The sequence below is a fragment of the Aptenodytes forsteri genome, unplaced genomic scaffold (genome assembly GCF_000699145.1).
Source record: "Aptenodytes forsteri isolate BGI_AS27 unplaced genomic scaffold, ASM69914v1 Scaffold173, whole genome shotgun sequence".
Classification (NCBI taxonomy): domain Eukaryota; kingdom Metazoa; phylum Chordata; class Aves; order Sphenisciformes; family Spheniscidae; genus Aptenodytes; species Aptenodytes forsteri.
Genome location: NW_008794449.1, coordinates 933858 through 951118, shown reverse-complemented (window position 1 = coordinate 951118; position 17261 = coordinate 933858). Strand labels below are relative to the sequence as shown.

The 17261-nt window shown below is 42.5% G+C and overlaps 1 protein-coding gene across 1 annotated transcript; it reads right to left on the bottom strand.

Moving 5' to 3' along the window:
• Positions 1–1527: 1527 nt before the first annotated feature.
• KIN (Kin17 DNA and RNA binding protein) lies at positions 1528–16974 on the bottom strand. Its single transcript, XM_009290431.1, has 13 exons — positions 16945–16974; positions 15427–15521; positions 14500–14543; positions 14241–14363; positions 13116–13297; positions 11635–11683; positions 11256–11313; positions 7630–7753; positions 7095–7145; positions 6321–6389; positions 5140–5239; positions 4018–4118; positions 1528–2519 (listed from the first exon to the last, which is right to left on the bottom strand). Exons 1-13 carry the CDS (start codon positions 16972–16974, stop codon positions 2457–2459), a joined length of 1089 nt encoding a protein of 362 aa, XP_009288706.1. The 3' UTR covers positions 1528–2456.
• Positions 16975–17261: the final 287 nt, after the last annotated feature.

Genomic DNA, 17261 nt, shown 5'->3' with positions numbered 1-17261 from the left:
GGATTAGCTCCCAAAATAAGTCTTGTTCTTCACGAGTATTCAACAATGAATGAGAACAGTAACGAAACAAATATACGTGTGTATGTACCTAGAGCCAGATTGAAAACTCTGCTTTCGGGCAACCTTAGGAAAAAAATGTTGGCCAGATTCTTCTCAGCAGCCCTAATCTAGGAAGGGGACCTGCCATTCTGAACTTGTTTCCTTCACTCACGAACTAAAGGCTGGTACGTGATCTTTCTTGCAGCCACAGTGTCAGGAGTGAGAGGATTAATGATGTGTTTTAAGTGTCTCTTCAAAGTAACTCTCGGAAGCGTAAGCGACTTCCCTACAAACCATTCATTGCTTCTTTGAACTTATTTATTAGCTTTGGCCTCCACGACATCCTGCAGCAGTGAGCTCCCCAGTTTAACTAGGCCCTGCGGGGGGAGGAAAAACCTGTGGAGCGTGTTTTTAAATCCCCAAATCAGTAATTCCACTGTCTGTTTCCTAGTTTGTATGTGAATACAAGCAGTGAATAATCATTCGCTGTTCATCTCCACAGAATTTGTAACTTGCCTATTACATTCACTTTAACTTTTCAGGCTCCAGATTTTTAGGTGTAATTATTTTCAGTGACGCAGAAGCTGTTCTGTTCTTCCACTTATCCTCATTACTCTCCTACATACCTCTTCTCACTCAGTACCTGTTCTTTGAGAAAGGCCAGAGCTGTTTACACAATCCAGGTTGCACAAAGAGCCCGAATTTACAGACAAGTGTGTGTCTTCCGTCTCCAGCGCCCTTCCTGTAATTCCCCATTCTTTAGATACTGCATTACTGCTTGCCTCTGCCTCGCAGTTACGCCCGGGATCCCTGGAAAGCCACGTGATGTCCCGTGTGAGGTTATTTCAGGCTATTCCAGACAGCAGCTCTTTCACTCAACCTCTGCAGTCTTTCAGTTTTCCTGCAGGGGTCCCCTGGAAACCACAAATCAACAAGACGGTGAACCTTTGAGGCACGGAAAGGGACGAGGAATGGTGACTTTTGCCTCTAGCGACCTTGAACTTTTCAACTGCAACATAACTGCACTTCGGCCACAACAACCCCATGCAGCGGTACAGGCTTGGGGAAGAGTGGTTGGAAAGCTGCCCAGCAGAGAAGGACCTGGGGGTGTTGGTCGACAGCCGGCTGAACATGAGCCAGCAGTGTGCCCAGGCGGCCAAGAAGGCCAATGGCATCCTGGCCTGTATCAATAACTGATGTGCACATCACGACAGCGTCCTGCCCCCTTCAGCCCTCAGCTGAGATCTCCTCTGAAGGGTACGGGGGGATATCGGTTTTCTTTCCATCGGGTTCCCGAGACGGACAACCTAGCCAGGGGCAGACTGGGCCACCAGGTGAGGGTTTGTAGTTTGCCTGGGACCACTTGCATCTTTCTTTTACACAAATAAGGCAGTGCACCAGCTGGGCGCTTTACTGTGCTCTTTGGTGGATATAAACCAGCAGACGCCTCTCGCGTTCAGAAGGATGGTAAGAAATACACTGACCTAAGAAAGGTTTATGTTTATTCCTGAACTGCCTTAGAAATTAAACATCGTACAAAATGTGACTTTTTTAAAAAAATTAAAAAGTAACGTTACATCATTCAGCATGAGCAACGTCACTCATGTAGCAGAGCAACGTCACTCATGTAGCAGAGCAACAATGGAAGCATGAACAAAGGAAAAGGCTCTGGAAAACCAAACCAGCAATCACCAATTCGTACCTGCAGAAACAGTGGCTGGCATCCTAGAAACCCCGCAAGTAACACCCACCTTGGGGTCCGCGTGAAGACAAATTGCATATTAGCATTACTAGGAACCTGGACAAACAAGACGATGGAGGAGTGATGACTCGCATTCTGCTATCGCTGATGTGCTAACCAAAAATAAGTTGGTGACAGCGCTAAATAAACCAGACCATTCTTACAACATCCAGGAAAATAATCCCCTGCAGCACTGTTACCTTCCCGCTATTCTCTTAATCCCTTCCCTTGCTCCTGCAGCCAGAACTCAATTTTGGCTGCAGATTGAGAAGCGCGTTGTTTAAACTCCACTGGCTGCGACACACACTGCCTGCCTCAAGCAGCTATCTGCAGGTAATTCTCTCTTACGGAACTGCTAACGCTCTTCAGTAAATAAAATACTCCAGCTTGCAGCTATCTGCTGTATTTTACAAAAGGAAATTGAACCAAATATTATAACATCACTTTGACATAGAATCAGATGAAATATTTCCACTGATAAGATTTCCACAAGCATTTTACGTAACAAATCCATAGTGATCTTTAAATAAATCCGGTTTGCTTTTCTATGTACATTATAAATACATACACACACACACAGTTAAAACCCTGACATGGTAGAGTCTTGTGTCTGCCTGCAAGATGCCAGAAAGATGTTTTTGGGAACCAAAATCTTCTCTGATCCACGATTAGCGCCTCAGGCGAGTTTGGAAATGTCTTCGTACTGGATATCTTCAACTCGGCGTCCTTTCAAAGGTCCCTGGAGAGTAACGCAGTAGAAGAAGTAAGATCAAAATATAAACTTGTTTGTTTGCTGAATTCCCAATAGGGAGCTTAAAGTAAGATAGCTAAAGGGGCTGTAGAAACCTCGCCACATTTAGACATTTTTCAAGAAGCACAACCAAAGAGAACAGCGCTGGAAATCACAGGCATTAGCGTTTTTACTCGGTGCCGCACACAGTAAAAGCACGGCGGCTACTTTTCTGTTTGAGTGCTCTGTCCAAAAGCCACGTATAACTGCACGCTGGAGGCTGTACAGGGGATGCATAGCAGAATGCATCCAAAAAACCCGCAGGTTTGGGATTTGCTCACGACACAATGTTTTCTGTTTCATTATTTTCAACCTGACCAGAGAATGTGACAGGGTCTCAACACTGTCCCAGAAGTCTTTTCACTTTCAGGACACTTTTTGTGTTAGTTAAAGTCCCTGCAATTTTGGGGCAAACATAAGCAGCTGTTTTGAATTAATTCACTGTGAACTTATAAGTAGTAAAAGATTTAATTCTGAATACAAACTTCTTATATATAAAAATCCTGGTAACCCTACAATCAAGAAGAAAATCCTCACAGACTTCACTGGTTTCCCGGAGTAGTTTCACCCATTCTTAATTTATAGACTCAAGAGTTCATGCAGGAAGGGGAAATCTTAACACCTACAAGCATCAGAACTAGGGAAAAAACTACCCTTGCTTTCCAAGACCAACGTTATCATGACCCTTAGCTCCAACCAAAGCTCCTTCTGTGGTTAGGACACCTGCACGGTCTCCTCTCGAGCAAATTCTCCAGAATCCAATACGGGCCGAGTTTCTGCAGCCCTTCTTTGAACGGGATCCTAACAGGGCCTCTCCCCTGCAAGCTGTGTTTAAGAAAATTGACTTTGAGCCAATATCCTCTCTGCTGTATCAATGAGTTTAAAGACTGGTTTTACAGAGGACAACAAAGAAGTAGCCACACAGAGACGATGACATGGCCTAATTTTAGCCCAGAGTAAGGTGATACGTAAAAAAAAAAAACAACCCAAACAAACCCAAAACAAAAGAACAACCATAATTGTTAACCATGAACAACACAACAAATAAGCACATAAAGCCCCACGTTCAGTCTGGAAAAGGCAGGAAAAAATTCACCTCCTTGCATATTTCACATTTTTTACCTTCCCACAAAATAGTACAACAGCAGCCACATTCAAAATAAACACACAAAAAATTTTGCAAGTCTCTTTCAAGTTCGAAACTTGCTAAATTCAGCATCCTGGCATCTTTTTAAAGGCAAACAGCAGAGCATTAGTCTGCAATGGGGAATATGTGCTTGTTTTCCTACTGGTTGGGAATAGGCGGGGGGTGACCACAGCATTTTGCACACCATAAATCCCACCTGTAGGACAGGATTAATGACGCCATCTTTCTTTGTGAAAGCTCTCCAATGTACAGATGAAAAGCACTCCACACAAACGAGATCTTGCAGTGTTTGATACTTACTGAGTCAATGATTATTGTCGCTGAAAACCTCTTTTCATTGATAGATTCCAAGATGCCTTCATTTCCCCTGTAACCACCATTTAATACCATCACTTTCTTGCCTGAAACGAGAAACAGGAGAACAGTTGCACAGCAGGGCTCCCAGCTTCTTTTGATGGAGCTGTGTTCAACTCCACTGACAGCTGAGGGAGAGAAGGTTTCTCCCGGCCGCTCTGGGAAGCAGCGCCCAGCTTTGCCTTACAGCCTGCCCATTTCCAAAAGCGCACCCAAGTTTACTGCTCCAGGCTACACTGACGCTACGGGCAGAAGCCACCGAAACTACATCAGGGAAAGAAGCCAAAGCTATTTCTCCCACATCCCATTCCCCGTGCTAATGGCTCAGTGCACCTCTTTTTTGCCTTTGGCCTCACACAGGCAGTCCCCTCGGGACATCAATCCTAGCGCACGGGCGGGCAGAGCTCACCTACAAGTACCATTATGCTAAAGAGCACTCACGGACACCATCAGCCAGCTCTCCACCAGCTGCAGAAATGCAGAATGCATCAGGTCTGCTGAAAAAAAATTGTGACTCCCAAAATCCTACACCCCGTTTCCCCCTACACTGACATTGTTCTGCTTACTGCTACCCTGACCGTCCCCTGAAATACTGGTCAGATGCTACACACAAACATTAGTGTGTGCCAGCCAAAGAAACGCCAGTGAACCAAACAGGAGATGAGGTAAGCTTTGCCAAGTACCCACAGCTATTCGAGGCATGACTTTGGAGGGAAGATACAGGATAAATATGACCAAGGGCTCTGCAGGGCTCTCAGAGATGCTTCCTGGCAGCTGAAGAGAGATGCTTTCATCTCGTCAAATGAACTGATTCCTAAAGCACTTCTGTCTTCTCAGAAAATAATCTAATTCTTACGAGAAGGGACTGCGAAGACTCAAAGCAGAAGCAATGTAATAATTGCCTAGAAAGTAACCAGAGGATATTTGGTAAATGATCAGAGTGGCTTACGAAATGTTGTCCCAAGAGCTTGTTATGGTGCTTTCAAGTGGATGAATTATAGTTTAAAAGAACTGAAATGTAAGTTTTGGAGTGACAGCTAAGCTGAAAAACGAAAAAAACAGCTATACCTGGTGCGGGTATTACAGTTTCCAGATGCGTCTGATCAAGCTTCAGTTTGTCTCCAGAATCAATCATCTTCACAACTGCTGTATACTTGTCAATCACTTCCTGTTGTGAAAGGCAGAGGCCAATCAGAAAAACAGAAAAATTCTCTCTAAATTTACATTTCAGAATTAACAAACTCAGGACCGTGAGTCTGCACTTCTATATTTTCAAAAGCGGCAAGGACTTCTGAGCTGTCCTAAAGGCATTCAGCTTCCACAAACTGCTGACCGGCCCCACTCTGAAGTTAAGGCTAGATTAAAAGGGCTCCTCGTGAACATCAACGACTGGTCTAATTGACCACCAATTTTGTTGGCCTCGTCTGAAGGTTTTGTCAACCTTCGGGTCAGCTATCTTAGCTATCCTCTCAAAGATGGAGAGTAAATTAGGGGCTTCTTTCCCCCATGGGAGGCTAAGCTGGCTGGAAGCCACACAGCGACAACTGGGATACTACCTCTCGATGAGGCAAAATGCCACTGGTCATCTTTGCGCCTAGCATAAACCACGCTCAACCTCTCATATTCAGAGCTCAATGGAAGACAGCCGCAGGGACTCATAAGCCCTCCCAGATATCTATCAAAAAAAGCCGTGATTTTGAGCTCTAGACACTCTTGTCGATCATTCAAAACACACCTGGGTGTCGTCTTTGGCACTCTTGCCAGAGACTGTTGAGGCTTGGACTACCTAGAGCAACATCATTTCACTGGCAGTGGCTAAAAGCACTTCTGAACAACAGAGCAAGGCTTACAGCCTGAAGATTTTGTATACAAATGAGATCTTGTTCAAAGGCAGCCTGCAGCTTAAATATCACTGCAAACCTAACTAGTCTCAGATTAAAATGCAACTGCACTGCTCTTGGTTGTATCACATTGACAAAGTGACTATTCTCCAAGATGGTTGCGTTAACAGGGACAAACTACGCAGGACAAAACAGTGCTTAAGAAAGGATCACTGAGTAAATGACGTTAAACCAATTCAGAGATTCAGTCCCCGCCCAGAATAAGTCCCAATACAGTTAAGGTGATGTTTCAGCCCCTGTCAGTGTTGATTAAGGCTGAGCAACTTGCACAATGAAACAAAGTTTAAGAAGTCATGTGATACCAGAAAAGCCTGACCAATGCCACATGCTTCCATTTGCACACTTTACCTTAACAACTGCCTTCTTCTTGTGATACTTCTCTCCAAGCTTTTTTGTCACAATTTTTACAATGATTTCCTGGAAGATTTGAAAGGAGGGAAAAAAAAAAAAATAAAATGCCAAAATATACAAACAACTACACAATCTAAACTAACTGCACATTCAGGTCGCTCTGACTCCAGCCACAGACTGTACAGCACAGCGCAGGAAGCAACGATAGTAAAGACTCGGCATTCAGGAACTTGTCTTTATCCTTGAATTATTGCCTCAAAGCAGTATCTCTCGAGACTTTTTTTTTTGTTTTACAAGTACAGTTACACTTGAATTCAGGATATAATGTGACAGCCCACAATGGGTCAAAGGCAGAACTTCTTGATCTAGAAGTCCAGTCAGTAAGTAGAAGCTGAGATGAGGTCTCTCAGCTCAAAGGCTGATGTTGACTTCTACATCTCTGCGTGTGCCAACTACTAGTGCAGAAAGAAGAGGGCTGTAAGAACCATCATGATTTAAACATGATCTGTAGAGACTCACAGTACCAACTCTTTAACTAGAGAATTCCACCCCATCTGAGATCAGGCATACGATGCTTCAGTCTGCAGATCATGTTCAACCAGAAGAGTAATTCCTCCCAGATACTGTAATATTCCACATTTGGCAGCTTGGAAAATAAGAGTGAATCTAGTTTGGAATCTGCTTTTGGATCTTTATACAAATCAATAGTGGCTTTAGAGATGCAGAATTGGCTGTATTTAGTATAATAATAATAATTTTTAAGACACTTACAGGCTGCAACCAGTAGTCTCTTCGAGATGTTCTTTTCTTCTCCTCTTCAAGCTACAGAACAACAACAAATAATCACCATTTACTTCCTCCTTTCACTGCAGCTTTCCCATGCCTTTGAAAAGCTGAACCAATTCTCCAGGCCCACATCAAGCGGGGAATAAAAAAACCCCCAAAACTAAATAAGGGTAAGTCAGCGTGTGCTTGCTGCATAAAAATCAATCTGATGAGATCCAGGAATCCATGATAAAATGATGGAGATTTATATTTGTTTTTGTCAAGTGTTTCTAGGTATTTTCTTCTCTTTCAAAATCTGTATTCCTTTACTTCCAACATCTCGGTTGTCTGGGGAATAGGCACAGATGAGCAGCAGAAACCAGTTTTAATGGGGAAGTGAAATCATTTTGCCTGGTAAGATATAAAGGTCTGAATTCCACATGAACTGAAGGTCTGAGGTCACTTCAAAGGGACGCCCTGGTAAAGCGGACATTGCCATAGGCATGGGGTTATAAAGACACAGATCCTGCATGATTATTACCTCCATAATCTCATCCAGTGCAGATTTCTTCTTTTTCTCTTTGGACTGACCAGAGCTATGAGCTGATTCTTTTCTTTTAACTGCCCCATCCACCATCTTCAGTGCATTCGGTCCAAGGACACTGCTGGAAGAGTAAGATGGTGTTTTCACAGCAGACCTTAAATTGTCTCCTCTACCAAGATGCATTTGAAGAGCTGGTTGTGCAAGAAGGCCTGCTGATCTATTTAATTTCAGTTGTGCAAGTCACCTTCCAGACCCTGCATGCCTCCTTCTCTAGGACTGCATTTGGCAGCTAGAACTGATCTCCTTGAGGTGTAAACTCCATGTCCACTGACGTTTGCTGCTAGCAGTCCAGCAGAATGAAAACAACCTAACGATCAGTTCACCAGTGCAAAAGCAAAGAGTTGATCGGGGACTTGAGCTCAATGGAGAAGACAAAAGCAGGTCTGCCAATAAGGTTTTCAAATTTGAAAGGACAAACTTGTGGCTTTAGAGAAGCCATCTGGACAGAGCAACTCTCAAACATGGTAGACATCTAGAACTCATTCCAGACGGAGATGCTTAACCTATCTGTCAGAGGGAGAAAGTACACGGGAATCTGCAGAAAAGGGCTCCACACCCAGCAAATAAACACGATCTTCACAATCATATTTGAAATAGGCAAACAGCCTACGAGTTATGAAAGAAAAGAGCAATCGGCACAAAAAGTTACATCTCAGGGATCAGGGAACATCTAGGTAAATTTAGAACTACTTAAAGGCAGCTTGAGTGAAGCCATTTTTATAAAAGACGTTTGAATGCAGTGAAAAAATTTAGGTGTTTTCTCATCCGGAAAGATGAAGGCTGCTGTGAGGTGACTAGTAAGGTAATATTAGTATGGCCTTACAACAAATCGCCTGTTCTGCCTGTGGGGAAGACATGTGATATACTAGCAAAGGTAAGGTATGTAATGGGAATGAAGATACAGAAATGGCAGTAGAAACAAAATTGAGAGAAAAATAATTGTATTTCAGAGGACAACTGGATATCTCCATAGCAGAGTTCTAGAAGAGAAAGCACATTAAATCACAAATCCAATAGCAAGTACTTAAAATAACATCTCATAAAGGGTAACATACAATTAAAGTATAAAAACTGCAGGGCCTACATTTAAGAAGGAAAACACATCCAGCTGTGAGGTTACTAAGGGATTCCTGGGTGTCAATATTAAAACAAATCTTATTTAAGATATTCATTAAGGACCCTGGGACAAAGAGACCACAAACACTGTTCAGGTGTGCCATTCAATGTGGAGGGCACAAGAAAGAACTCGACACCAGAAGGGACTGGTTTATCTTGAAAACCATGTTTTAAAACCCACAAAATTCAACAGCACATTATGCAAGCTCACATACTTTGGAAAAGTTTGCTCTGATTACCTTCTATCTGCTGGGAGCTGTTTAAGAACAACAAAAGCAGAAAGGGGTCAGGCTCTAATCACAGATGACAGCTACCAGTGTGGACCAGTCATGAGAGAGTCAAATGCAATCCTAGGAAGCATCAAGACAGACAAGCAGTAATGCCTTGTATAAGCCATGGTGATGTTTCATTTGCAGCGTGCACAAATTTGATCAGCTCCCCTGTTCAAGATTAGCTGAAACTGGAACAAGGACAAGAAAGGGATATTCAGCGGATCAGGGGAATGGGGAGATGAGGTCAGCACCATGTAGGCCCGCTTGTACAGCACAGTGAAGGCTGAAAGGCTAAAACTGTTCTCTACAAATACATTGTCTGAGAAAGGAAACACCAGGGGAAAAAAGAACCGTTTATGTTAAACGCCTATACCAACATGAGAGCAACTGGTATAAACTGGCCATGACTACATTTACCTGGGAAATTACAGATAAGGTCCTAACCATCAGAGCAAACAGGTTTTGAAGGATCCTCCCTTGGGATTATAGGGCTGGGGAGACCCTAACTGTGTACGATGGAGGCTGATCAGTGTGCGGACAGGACTGTACACTGGACACTTGCAGCACTGCAGACAGGAGTCAGTGACCCTGATAGTAGCTTCTGCTCATTCCTTAATTAGAAGTAATTCTAATCTTACTTGTCCACTGTGTGAATTAAGCAGGGATTTGAGGACGTAAGTTCTTGAGGGAAAAAAGTAAGCCCAGGGCTCCCATCTTGCTCAAGAGCAGTCAGCATCAGAAGCTGTGCCCGCAGCGGCAGCGGTGACTCCTAGCTTCATGTCAGCCACACAGACGTTCAAGTGAAGGCACACCTCCCCTCTCACTCCCCTTCTCAGCAAGGCTCCAACTCCATCTCTGTACCCCACTGCCAGCATCCCCATGCCCTCAAAACTCTACCGTCCACTACCTACCATCTCCTGGTCCTATTTCTGCACCCCGTTCAGAAATACAAGTGCCAGGTTTCTGCAGCTTGTGCTGTGAGCATAGAAGGTGGGAAGCCAAGAAGTCCTACTGTACGCTGCGCTAGGGTACTGGACATCAGGTTGAACTCAACTGATCCTCAGTAACAGCTGCAGAACACACCTTTACGCTGACACAGGGAAGCAGTTTCCATATACGACTCTGAAGTGATTCCTGTATCACCAGTGACATATAAACCACTGTCCGGTCACTTTACCACAAAGCGGGTATCCTAATTTTGCTTCTACACTACCATTACAAAGTTTACAGACAAGTATCTCTCATATGCTATGAAAAAATTAGACTACTTGATGTATGATTTTACATTCAGCCTAATTTTAGCAAGCACCCTAAGTATTCCTCACTGAAACTATTCAAGTGAGCATCTGAATTAAGTTTCAGGCTCATCTTAAGCACAACTCAATGCTTAGGGATAATTTACAAGTTTTCCTCAAAGCCTGGAATCTGTATCTACTATTGCAAAGAACTACTTTATTGTCTCATTTTCTGCCTGGCATATCTCCCATCAGATACCTTATCTAAGAACTGAGCTTGTGATGAGAGGAAAGCTTTCATTTTACCTGCAATACATTTAATTACAATATTGCCTCACATGAAAAGATGTACTGCTCATCAAACAGTTTCACAGACTGCTACAAGTCACTATTGTTTGCATTATTGATCCCTTTTGTCCTGTGTTGCTCGTGGTTATACGATGACAATTCAATTCATGAGCTTTAGAAAGATTTATATCAGGTAGATTCAGCTACTTAAATGATGATCAGAGAAAGTACTACCTCCAATTAGACAAGGCAATCAAACCTTTTAGGAACCAAAATTAACAAGTCATGAACACCCATTCATAGGAGGCAGCTGGGACTAGATGGCATTCACTTGGATCCCTTATCCACTCTTTCACATAACAGTATCTTCTCAGAGGAACCTGTAACTGCCTATTACTTTATGGGCATCTGCCACGACCACCGTGAATTCAAGAAGACTCCTCACAGCACACATTTAAGACACAGCCTTTCATCCATTTTAAATACAAAAGGAACCATGAAGTCACCTAGTATACCCTCCTGAATAACATGACAGGATGAGATATTAGGCTCCAGATATTTCAGGACAAGATACACCTTCCTGCCCATACAAATATCATTGTCATATAAGCGCTTTGCAACAGTAAGGGTTGCCCTTAAATTCTTTTCTCACCTTGTTTTAGAAGATGCTGCTATTGAAGTACTTGCTCCTTTGTTTAAATTAAATGTAACTAAAAAATAAAAAGACATTACTCTATTTCTATCTTTAAAAATAACTGCATTGAAGGATGTTACAATTTTAAAAATCTGCAAATGGAAAAGATCATAAATTTGAAAATATTTACTAATCTATGTTTTGGTTCAGCTTTTAAAATAAATTACTTTAAACTTTATAAGAAAGAATACTCTGTATTTCCATATTCCAGTACTCTTTATAACTGATCTCAAAGCACTCTATGAAGCACTGAGCAGGCCTCAGTGCTCGGCTCGTTTTAATCACAAAATCAGCTTCAGTAGGTTCTAGAAAGTTACATGTATCAAAATCTGGTTACCTTTTTCTTCTTCATTTTCTCTGTTCAGTTCAGTATAGACTGGCTTTTCCTGCCAAAAAACCACAAAACACATTTCAAGAGTCAAACAGAAAACGGAGCCAAGATATCATTTTTTGGTGACTATTGATTAGCTCAGTTTTACAGACTACTGCGAGATTATTACAAGTAACTGTAATATTCAACCTGGCTTGATTCACAAGATGATTATAAATTGAAAACATTATCTCATTACAGACTCCTGTGCAAAATTCTCTAATTAACACTCTCTACAGAGATGCTGTCTAAACTTGCTTGATTCCAGCATGAAAGGAAAGTGGCCTTACTGTAGCAGTTTTCTCTATTTGAACGAGCATGATGAGACTGGTTTCTGGACAGACTGATAACTCAAAGAAGGAAAATCTGGAATCTTTTCAAATTTCTAGCACCGAAGGCTCAGACCATTTAAATTTCAATTAGTTTTAAATTAAGAAAAAGATAATTGTTTACAACAGCATTTAAATGTACCTATCAATACCCAGGATCAAATGGGAGGTTCCAGTCCCAGGCAACAACACGCATGGAAGTCATGGAATGACGCCAAGTAAACAGATCCCAAATACCACACCAGCACTATAAAAATAAAACTTTTCACTACGCGGATTTGATTATGTCAGCCCCCCCTGGTTATACATCTCAGCCTCCCCCCTGTACTAGGTACTTGTTATTTGTAGCCCTAAAAGTTGTGAAATACCGTAACTGAAGACACGTCACGCTGGTTACGGTATTGTTTACTCTCCCTTCCTAAATTCACGAGTGATTTTTAAATCGCTAATCACTTGAAGAGCAGTAATTACTACTCTTTTAGTACTAAAACAAGCCAGGTACAAAGTAACTCCAAGTTTTCTTCCAGAGCAGGTTATAATCTAAGAAAACTGTATAGCAGAAAATTCAGAACATAAGTGAACTGATGTGGCGATTCAAGTATGGAAGAAGACAGTCTAAATCAAAGTCTGAAACGGCCAGGATCAGACACTAGGGCCACAGGATACAATTCTGGTAGATTTCAAAATCACATCAAATCTAAAAGGAGCTGAAACCCCTGCTTTCTTTTATTTATTTATTTTTTGAAACTGTGATTCCATAGCGGACCTTGATGTTCATCAGCTGTAAAAGCCACCAGCAAGTCGGTCAGTCAAGGAAATGTAACGAGTTGCAATTTCAACAGAACCAAGTTAGTCAAGGCTGCTATCAGAAACGTCTGGGAGAAGACTATTCCTTGTGGCTTAGAAAAGAACAGCACTGCAGCCAAATATGCCCGCTGTTCCCCAGTTTGAACTGCTGATGAGCTTGTAACTTGAAGCATGAAGCTTACTCATCACCTCCTAACTGACTGCAAAGGAAATACCAGTGCAAGGATCCCAGCAGCATCGAATTCACCATTAACTTAACTCCTTAAGAGGAGTTCTGAGCTGAGGGTTGACATACAGTGCAATTTTCCTCACCAGTTCTTTCCCCTCCAAGCCTCTTCTAACTTGTTGTTCAATGAATTTAGCAGTTTTTTCTTCATCATCAAGGTCCTGCTTCTTCTTCCTCTCCTGTTCTTGTTGCCTGCGAATAGTCTCTGGGTCCCTATCAATGTATTGAATATACCAGCCTTTTGGAGTCTCATCAACCTTGCAAAGACCTAAAAAGTCAATGCAAGATAAAGTAAGATTAAAACCCACAAAAGCAAGCAAGGGACAAAGAAAATATCAAGATCATTTTCACAGTCCACGTTCACTATAACAATGCAGAGACAATGTACCCCTTACTGGCCTGGTAAAATTGACTTCGAATTATCTTTAGTATCTGTTTCTGCCCTTCAGCTAGCCGGTTCTACTTGGAAATAGGCCAGAGTACATAATAAAGTGGAGTGTTTTATAATACTTTCCTTATTAAAGAAAATGTTTCCTTCCCACTGTTTTAACAAGGAAGAAACCAGAAATCTAACATAAATAAGCAATACACACTAATAGAATCATATTAATGGAAACTTTACTACGCTACGCTATTGTTACTAACTCTCGCTAGAGTGACTTTTCAAACACTGTATGACTCACGAAGGTACCCTGTAGGACACAGGCAGCCAGAGCCAAAGTAAACTTTCTGTCTTACCACAGGGCCATTTGATCTCTCTTCCTCCCACTGAACACAAAACTGCAGATCTCAAGCTTTAACCCTTTCACTAGGCCAGGAATGAAAATGACTGCTCGCTTCCTGCCACCTTAAATATGGAAGGATTCTGTAGTCACAAGAAAGGTTTTATGATAGTTTTTAATTTTTAAATGGCAGCTGTTGGAAGCTGATTTAGAATTTAGCAAGACCTCCAGTAAATACAGACCAATAGATGAAACAAGGAAAGCTTCACGATTGATGCATTTATCCCAGACTTCTGACATTTTTCATAAGCAAATTCCTAACGGTTAGCACAGAAATACGTTTGGACATCTGTTAATATACATACAGGAGGGTAGGGGAAGAAAGAAAAAGGAAACGGGAGAACTAACATAAATGTTTACTGATCGCTTATCAGCAACGCAATTACCCAATAATTTTAAAACTTCCCAACCCTGAGCAACTTCATTTACCTTCTCTCCCCAGCCATTTAGTAAAATCTGTCAGTGTCTCCCACTGTGTGGCATTCATGTGGATGTGTTCTCGATGACTGATATAGTCATTGTACACAATATTATTGTGGACTCTCTTTGTTCCTGAAATACAGAATTATTATTATTATTATTAAATATAAATATGGGACCTAGGAGAAAGCAACCAGAACTTTTTCTACTGAACTAGTAAGAGACATTAAAAACAAACAAACAAGCAAAGAAACAGTAAAATATTTACCAAATCGCCTCCTGAGCAGTTCTAGGAAATCATTTCGGAACTCCCTCGGGGGTAAAGAAAGTATTCTCGGGGATAAAAAGAAAGTATTTTAGTAAAACTTTAATGATTACAAAGCAATTTTCTATTGTCATTAACAATGAAATATCTGCAGTATAAAAATGAGTATTCTTTTGAACTGAGCATAATGAAATTCAGACACTCACCTCCCTTTTTCAGTAAAGTAGCAAGAAATGCAGTATGTATGCACAAAGAAACACAATATGGGACCTGTACGTACAAGCTAAATCTTCAAAAGGATAATACGCTTTCAAAGGGATAAAATGGAAAGAACGAAATCTAAACACTTCCCACTAATTGCTGGTATTTCATTACCGGGTATCTTCCCAGGTTGACTGACACAAAACACACGGCAGGACAAAGGGCAGCAGTGGCAGATGGGGTAGACTGATCACTCATCTCACTGCTAATTCAAGGGCTTGAGTATAAAGCCTCGCTTCAGACTCGTGCTGAAGACAGCTCCAGTCAACCCAGCCGTCACGTAGGTCAGCCGGACAAAGGACTGGGGGAAACTGTGGCACGTCAGTCACACCCCTGACTTGTTATCTCTCTGTAATGGTTCTTTTAGCTCTTTGTAACTCTGCATGCGTGGCAGTCACTTAGCTGGGGCAGGACAGTGACGTACGTTGTAACGCAGAGCAACTTAAAACGGGACTCAGACACGGGATAAAACTGTCAAATTTTATTAAACATCATGGCTCCCTGAAACCTCTTACATGCGTTCAAAAGTGCCATCGCCTAAATTTTCAAATTGCCGTTAAAAAAAGAGCTGACACTAAAATGTATCAGGATAAAGTGTCTTCAGTGGGACATGATTGGGCCTTAGAGGTATGGAATGAAGACCTGGCTAAGAATATATAGCAAACTTACTCAGAAAAGTAATCCATGAATTGCTGAGGATTTTCAGAAGCCAGCAGCAATTGTCTCTGGTGGGACTCAGACATGCAATGACATTTGAAGCCATTCTATAAAATAAAAATAAATACTTTGTCTCAATTTGCAACACTCAGACAGCTGAAGAGTATTAAAAATAACGTTTTGTAAGTGAAATTTCTTGGAGGCTCCACAGAAAACACCTTAACTCAGCCACAGCCTACACGGGATGGTTGTTCCTCCTGACCGGGCAAGCCAGCTTCCCAAGGCCAATAGCCTTCAGACAAACTGTGACGGGGGTTATGAGCAGGACATTCCAGCAGTCCTCTTCATCCCTTGCGGAACAGGATAGACGTGGCACCACCCAAGTCCACCCAGGACTTGTGTGAGAGCACTGGAAATATCTGCTGGCTCCCTACCTGATAAACACTGACGTCAAATGTGTGTAAGGAGGAGATGGTGTCATGGGAGCGCTCAGGCTACGGACTGTGATAGTTTGGCCACCTCTGGCACAGGACTGAAGTCATCGGAGCTCCCCAAAAAGCACCCAGACACAGGACGTTTGACCGCATCCTTTTTTTGTCTAATATAATGCCCTTTCATCACAATATGATTAAATCTACAGCAAATTTCATTCCATGGGAGCCCTGCCCGCCCTTACAAAAAGATCTGGTTGTAACGCAGTGAAGCTTTTTTACTTGTAGTCACTGGGAAGAGAGTAGGATTTGAGCTCCTTGGGTGAAAGGGAGAGGGGGGCAGAAACAGCTGAAGAGTGATACAATTAAACATTCACAGGATGCTTTACTTCTCTTCTCTAAGGCACATTAAAGAGGCTATTCATGGAGAGCAGAGAACTAAAAGCACAGTTAGCCCAAGTGGAGGTACTTTGGAGCACAACTCTGGTGGAAATCAGGAAGAGAACGCTCACATCCCACAGGCATGGGGGTCCAAGTAAATAGACAACTGAAGAGAAGAGGGGGAAGCTTCAGAGAAAAAGCATCTCTTCATAACAGGAGAATAAGGGAAGAAACCAAGCCAGAATCAGAAGCAAGTAGTCCTCAGCACAAGAAAGGCATGGACCTGTTGGAGCGGGTCCAGAAGAGGGCCACAAAAATGATCAGGGGGATGGAACACCTCTGCTATGAAGAAAGGCTGAGAGAGTTGGGATTGTTCAGCCTGGAGAAGAGAAGGCTACAGGGAGACCTTATAGCAGCCTGTCAGTACCTGAAGGGGGCTTGTAAGAAAGATAGAGAAGGACTTTTTACAAGGGCACATAGTGATAGGACAAGGGGTAATGGCTTTAAACTGAAAGAAGGTAGATTTAGATTTGATATAAGGAAGAAATTCTTTATGCTGAGGGTGGTGAAGCACTGGCACAGGTTGCCCAGAGAAGTTGTAGATGCCCCATCCCTGGAAACATTCAAGGTCAGGTTGGACGGGGCTCTGAGCCCCAACTCTTCCAACCCAACCCATTCTATGATTCTAAGATTCTACGATTCTATGAAGAGACCTCACAGTGCTCCAGACGTGCATCCCCTTGGGCATGTCGCCGCACCCACCCTGTCCCCAAGGGAAATCATGGCTACCCTCAACTCTCCTCTAAGGCGGATGGGAGCCACCTAATTCTTAACCCCCTCGATCTCTCATGGTGTCTATGAGGGAATCACCCCTCCAGGGGGTTTGGGGCCACCCTGTGCTCCCTCTCACCCTGGGTCAATCAGTCACTTTGCAGGGGATTGAACATCCCCAAAGACAGATCAGGGCCAACATGCTTTCTCCAAAGTGGATGAGGACTTCTCCCATGGGGGATGGGGGATCCCAATAGGATCGCC